The following is a 7500-nucleotide window of genomic DNA, read 5'->3' as shown; positions in this document are numbered from 1 at the left end:
TGTAAGTAAATGTGTGTATGTATGCATGTATGTATATATTTATGTGAGTATGCATGTATGTATGTACATATGTGTGTATTTATGCATGTATGTATGTGTGTATGTATGCGTGTACGTATATGTGTATGTATGTATGTATTTGTGTGTGTATGTTTGCGTGTATGTTTGTATGCATGTATGTATGTATGTATATATGTGTGTACGTATGCATGTATGCATGTATGTGTGTGTGTGGGCATGTATGTATGTTTGTATGTATGTAGGTATGTGTGTATGTATGTGTGTGTGTATGCATGTAAGTATGTATGTATGTGTGTACGTATGCATGTATGTGTGTATATGCGTGTGTGTATGTGTGTATGTATATGTGTATGTATGTATGTATGCGTGTATGCATGCATGTATGTATGTATGTATGTATTTGTGTGTGTATGTATGCGTATATTTATGTATGTGTGTATTTATGTATGTATGAATGTATGCATGTATGTATGTGTGAATGTATGTATGTATTTATGTATGCGTGTATGTATGTGTGTATGTATGTTTGTTTGTATATATGCATGTATGTCTGCATGCATGTGTGTATGTATGTATGCAAGTATGTATGCTTGTGTCTTGTATGCATGTATGTATGTATGTATGTATGTGTGTACGTATGCATGTATGTGGGTATGTATGCATGTATGTATGTATGTGTGTGTGTATGTACGTATGCATGTATGTATGTATGCATGTATGTGTGTATGTATGTGTGTACGTTTGCATGTATGTATGTATGCATGTATGTATGTATATGTGTGTATGTATGTATGTGTGTATGTATGCTTGTATGTATATGTGTATGTATGTATGTATGTATGTATGCATGCATGCATGTATGTATGTATGCATGAATGTATGTATTTGTGTGTGCATGTATGTGTGTATGTATGTATGCGTGTATGCATGTATGTATGTATGCATGTATATGTGTACGCATGCATGTATGTGTGCATGTATGCGTGTATGTATGTATGCATGTATGTACGTATGCATGTGTGTATGTATGTATGTATATATGTACGTATGTGTGTACGTATGTGTGCATGTGTTTATGTATGTATGTATGTGTGTATGTATGTACGTATGTATACATGTATGTATGTACACCTGTATGTATTTATGCATGTATGTATGTGTGTATGTATGTATGTTTGTGTGTATGTGTGTATATGTATGTGTGTTTGTATATGTATGTGTGTGTGTATGTATGTATGTATGTGTGTATATGTATGTATGTATGCATGTATGTATGTACGTATGCATGTGTGATCAATTCATCAGCAGTATTGATCAGTATATCAGACCTTGGCCTTGTCTCCGCGCTGCTCTGGTATGGACGTCCAGTCCAAGCCATTGTTGCTGTACGCCAGTCTGAAGCGTCTCACAAATACATTCTTGTCTCTGTATTTCCCTCCCTGGATGATGAGGCCCGTGACCCAGCGGCTGGTGCCCAGATCCAGTCCCAGCCATGAGGAGATCCCAGGGTTGTATGGGCCCGGCAACACCCAGCCGGAGCGTCCTGTCAACAGCCTGGCCTGCTCGGGTAACCACCCCCTCTCCATCTCTGGCCACGCAGTGATCTGGGAGTCTGAAATCTGACCAGACACCATCCCCAACATACTGGAACAGGGAAAGTCTAGGAGAGAGAGAGAGAGACACACACAGAGAGAGACAGACAGAGAGAGACAGAGAGAGAGAGAGAGAGAAGGAGGGGGGAGAGTATGTGTGCGTTTATGTCAGTGACAGATGTTCTGTTGTATTGAAATAATAATAATTATTATAGGAAATAGACTGACAGTCTAACCCAGTCTAGTCCAGTCTAGTCTAGTCTAGCACAGTCTACATCCTACCATATCTGGCAAGCTGTTATTCACTCTCTGTCTCGCTCTCTCTTTTACACACACACACACACACACACACACACACACACACACACACACACACACACACGCACGCACACACACACACACACACACACAAACACACACACAGGATTATTGTTTCTTTTTGTACTGACTGAATTACATGTTTGTGTGTGTGTGTGTGTCAGCATGATATCTGTATGTATGATTTCTGTCTGTGCGTGTATGTGATATCTGTGTGTGTGTTTATGTGGGCATGTGTTTGTGATGTGTGTGTGTGTGTGTGTGTGTGTGTGTGGTACCTGATATCTTGCAGCCATACAGTTCGAAGCGCATGCAGATCCCGGTCTCCCAGGTCAGAGGTCGTATGCGTATGAAGCGTGTCAGCACGGGCTTGGAGAACTGTGCTAGAACCTCATCGCTGGGGTTAGAGTTACCCACGAACACCTGAGAGAACATCACACACACACACACACACACACACACACACACACACACACACACACATACACACACACAAATAGGAGTTACTCTCAAACACCTGACAGAGAACATTACACACATATACACACAGACTGGGGTCCCCAGTGGCTGTTCCGCACAGGCTGTTCCTGGAGCGTGGTGTACCTTATGCTTGCTGCCATCCTTCAGTATTGACCAGTCCTCCCCGTTGGTGCTGATGATGACTTTGTAGGTCTTCACATAATAAGGTTTCTTTGTCTCCTTCGAAATGGCCCCTTGTGTTCCTATAGCAAAGACATAACGCAAGAATCCCAGATCCACCTGAGAGAGAGAGAGAGAGAGAGAGAGAGAGAGAGAGAGAGAGAGAGAGAGAAGAGCTTTAAGAAAGGATTTGTTTAGAATGTTATAATGTGCAGCATGGTGACTTGGTGGTTAGTACATTTGCCTCTCAGTTCTATGGTCTTTGGTTTGTGTCTCTATCTGGGTGGAGTCTTCATGTTGTCTGTGTAGGTTTGTGTATCTATCTGGGTGGAGTTTCCATGTTCTCTGTGTCTGTGTGGGTTTGTGTCTCTATCTGGGTGGAGTTCCTATACAATGTGAATTTTGTGTGAATATATACAGCAACATTAGGACCAACAAGGAACCTGAGAAATCATCAGGACCAACATAAGGATCTTGAGAAACAACAAGGGCTGAAGGAAAAGCTGGGAAAATGTGCAGGGTGTAGACAAGTATGGTTCCCATGGTAACCGGAGCACTAGGGGCTGTGACCCTCAAACTGGGAGAATGACTCCAGCAGAACAACATCTGAGATCTCTGTCCAGAAGAGTGCAGTCCTGGGAACAGCTAAGATACCACACAGGACCTTCAAGCTCCTAGGTGTCTGGTACAGGCCCTCAGGTTGAAGGAAAAAGACCACCAGGAGGTGCTCACTGCATGTTTGTCTGTGTCCAGTGATGGTTGGTCTTAAGCTCCTCCCCCAGGGGTCTGTGTGCTATGATAGAGTACAGTGTGTGTAACTTGGCTGTCACTTCTCATCAGTGTGTGTGTGTGTGTGTGTGTGTGTGTGTGTGTGAACTGACTGTAAAAGCTGAAGTGTCCTTGGCTCTGAGATAGGTAGTGATATAGTAATATAATACCGATAATAATAATATATGCAATATAAGAGGGTGTACAGTCACTCTGGGTATACTGACAATTTATTTCTTGGGGTAGAACTGTTAAACATATAATACAACATAATATAGAACATACAAAATTATACAGATGTAAACTAGTGTATATGTACAGTAAAGTGACTTTGACAAAGGTATCAGCAGAAAAAAAAATTAAATAAATAAATTAATAGAACAGCAGTAAGTAGGAACGTGTTCTCCATGTGATATCATATGCTCAGCCCCAAATCCACAGACTGTGGAAAAGGCTATTCTGCCGTCATCACGAGGTGTGTGTGTGTGTGTGTGTGTGTGTGTGTGTGTGTTTGTGTGTGCGTGCGTGCATGTCTGTATATTGAAACATTGTATCCTCAAAGTCTCAGATTTTGTTTTGGGTTCTGTTTCCTGTTCCAGTTTGACATCAGTGACTCATTTATAAAGGTAAAGATGTCTGATCAGTACCCCGCACCTCCACCTCCCCATCCTCTACACACCTCCACCTTCCCACCTCATCTGAGACAAGCAGCACTCACCCTACTGCAGAAAGAACTGACAGAGCACAGCTTGTCTAGCAATGTCCCTCTGTAGGTCTGCTTCAATCCAAATCAATCTCTCTCTCCCTCTTTCTCTCTCTCTCTCTCTCACACACACACACACACACACACACACACACACACACACTCTTTTCATAGTGAGAGTTTAGTTTGTATTCTCGGTTGGTCACTGCCAACCAGATACTCAAGGACATCCAGCTGGACAGTTCCCATTAATGAGCTTAATGACCCTTAACAGCCCTTAAAGAGCCTTATCGACCCTTAACGACCTTTAACGAGCCTTAACGAGCACTAACAAGAGAACAATGACAGGACGGACATGCTCCCTCACACACACACGGATACCAAACAAGCTACATAGAAACAAAAGGACCATTTCCTGTAAAAACAGGAAATTACAGTGTATGTGTGTTTGTGCGTGTGTATGTGTGTGTGTGTGTGTCTGTTAGGGCATGGCTGGAGTCTGGAATACACTGAGGTTCTCACTCATCTCTACTCACACTGGAACATCACATGTCTTCAAAGCTGGTGAATATTCACCTTAGTATCGTATCTGGCACTCAGAACAACCCTCTAATCTAACCAGTTTAATCTAACCAGCCTAATCTAACCAGTCTAATCTAACCAGTTTAATATAACCAGACTAATCTAATCAGTCCAATCTAACCGGTTTAATATAACCAGACTAATCTAATCAGTCTAATCTAACCAGTTTAATATAACCAGTCTAATCTAATCAGCCTAATCTAATCAGTCTAATCTAAGCAAATAGGAATACCCATGCATTTTCTTCTACATTACCTCCCTCTTTCCCTCCCTTCCTCTCTCTGTGTGTTTCCTTCTCTCCCTCCTTCTCTCTCTTCATCCTTTTATCCTAACAGACATTGTCTCTGAGGTCTGAATGTGTTCTCCAGATGGTAGCTGCTTTCCTGGTTACGTCAGTTAAACGCAGATCTATAAATGTGCGTACACTATGTGAGGAAACCCTCTCGACCACTACAGCCATGAGGATGAACATGTCAATCAAGGTAGCGCAACAACGTCTAAAAAACAACTATTCCACACAGACTGATCCATGATTAATCTGATTACTGACTGATCCAACACTTATTTCTGCAAAATGTTCTTGTTGAGATGTAAATAAGGTAATTAGATTAGTTTTTACAAGACATTCCTGGAGAAACTATTCCAGAGAAACTTTCCACATCCACTGAGGTTATTTACATTGTGTAATGTAATATAAGGTTTTCATCGACATATTTATATAATCTCATACATGCATAATACTGATTCTGTCCAGATTTACAACCATTTTAGTGCTTTACACACAACTCAGTGTGTGCCTACACTGGCACTTTATGTAACAACCTAAACTTTGCATTGTAAATGTTGTGTACCCATCACAGACACACCCTAACCCTAACTCCTAACCCTAACCCATCACAGACACCCTAACTCTAACCCTAACTCTAACCCTTAACTCTAAATCTAACCCTAACCCTAGAACTAAACCTAACCTTATCCCTAACCCTACTACTAACCCTAACCTTATGCCTAACCCTAACCCTAAACATAGCAATAAACCTAACACTAACCCTACCCCTAACACTAACCCTACCCCTAACCCTAACCCTATACCTAACCCTAACACTAGAATTCATGGGGAATTCTTGATTATAGGATTAATTGCTCCATTAAATTCATGAATGTGTTCTGCAAAGAGTGAAAGTGAATATATCTCAATATTCAAAACTGGAGTGGATATGAGAGACATTCTCATATGGGATGGGTTTCGGACACATCAGGACCAGACTAGGACCTCTAAAAACTGGACTATCCATTAATTGCTTAATTTTTCATTTTATTATTAATTATTTCTTTCTCTCTTAAAATTGTTACTATTGTAGTGGCCGTGGTCACCCAGAGGAGGATGAGTGTTTGTGTGTGTGGCTGACATTGCTTTATGCATCACCGCTCACCACCTGATGCTCAACCCCAGCACCACTGAGTGTGTGGCGTGTGTACATCCCAGGAAGCCCCATCCTCACAGTGACCTCACCGTTTCCTTTGACAACTCCCTGGTCACTTCGTCTGAAACTGCACGTCATCGTTGGTTACTGTGGAGGACCAGTTATCCTTCATTGTTCATGTTTCACATCTGACCCGGCCGTGCAGGTTACTCTTACCAACTTGTGAAGGATTCAACCCTCTCTCTCCCCCACCTCTTGTCTCTCTGGAAGCTTCACTACTGTAACCTGCTACAGGCCTCTACGACTGATCGAGAACCCAGAAGGCAGCAGCTTGTGTGTGTGTGTGTGTGTATACACCTGTATCCACTCCCTTGAGCTGTCCTCTGACGGGGTCCAGCCATTGTCAGGGTAATTGAGGCGTGAGCGTTGGGGAGCCCAGCTGGGGTTGTACTGGGACGAAGCTTTAATGCTCTCCTCACTGATCTCACCTGAGCTCATTCCCAGAGGAGACATGCACTCATCTGTAACACACACAAACACACACATGTACACCAGTCCTAAAATGAAACTGCCTTAGTGACCTCACACATTTCAGCCAATCACTGCAGTGTGTTATTAATTATGTATAGTTTTAATAAGGCCTGGAAAATTCACACAGTAGGTTCCACAAAAATGTTTGACTGTAGTTTCCAGGTATTTCCTGTCTGCGACACTGACTGTGGGGTTGTAGATATGTCTGCTTTGGCTGAGTGGATGACTGACAGAGAGCAGCACTAACTGTGTTGTTCCTGGGCGGGCTCTGGGCTCGACAGCACACTGTAATTGGCTGAGAAGCCCTCCTTGGTGATGGCATTGTCAGTGTGAATGGAGAGGGAGAGGACACCCGTGTGGGAGACGACCCGACCTGGACTGTGAGAACCACAGTACCTCCCAATATGAGGTCCAACTGAGAGAGAGAGAGAGGGAGAGAGAGAGAGGGAGAGAGAGGGAAAGAAGGAGAGAGAAGGGGGGAGGGGGAGAGAGAGAAGAGGGAAATAAGGAAATAAGGGAAAAAAAGTCTTTTATCCAGAGTAGAGAACAGAGTATCTATTCAGTATACATGACACACACACACACATCTGGATCAAACCATTTCAGTTGAAAAAAGGATTTGCGATAGTTTAGTGGACAACAGACTCAAAATATGACACAAAATAGCTTCTTTTTATCCATACTTAATAGTGCAGAGACACAATGGAAGCATTCATCTCTCTGGGATCTGTGTGTGTGTGTGTGTGTGTGTGTGTGTGTGTGTGTGTGTGCACGTGCACATGCACACACAATCTGAACTCTTTATTATTAAACACACTCTGCCTTTAATACAGACAATATCCATATATTTACTTAAATAATTCTAATATATATGTACTTACTTTAATGCAGATATTATCTTTCCTTATGCTGCAATACAGAC

At 42.2% G+C, this 7500-nt stretch overlaps 1 protein-coding gene across 1 annotated transcript in view; it reads right to left on the bottom strand.

Moving 5' to 3' along the window:
* The window catches only part of nrp1b (neuropilin 1b), a 32908-nt gene that overhangs the window by 12376 nt on the left and 13032 nt on the right, over positions 1–7500 (bottom strand). The window contains exons 5-9 of the mRNA XM_035528091.1: positions 6826–6993; positions 6405–6568; positions 2535–2690; positions 2210–2354; positions 1350–1681 (exon numbers count right to left, since the gene is read on the bottom strand). Coding sequence (XP_035383984.1) covers positions 1350–1681; positions 2210–2354; positions 2535–2690; positions 6405–6568; positions 6826–6993 — 965 coding nt within the window. The remainder of the gene's footprint in view (positions 1–1349; positions 1682–2209; positions 2355–2534; positions 2691–6404; positions 6569–6825; positions 6994–7500) is intronic.

The sequence above is a fragment of the Electrophorus electricus genome, chromosome 7 (assembly GCF_013358815.1).
Source record: "Electrophorus electricus isolate fEleEle1 chromosome 7, fEleEle1.pri, whole genome shotgun sequence".
Lineage (NCBI taxonomy): Eukaryota > Metazoa > Chordata > Actinopteri > Gymnotiformes > Gymnotidae > Electrophorus > Electrophorus electricus.
This window is presented reverse-complemented; position numbering and strand designations above follow the sequence as displayed.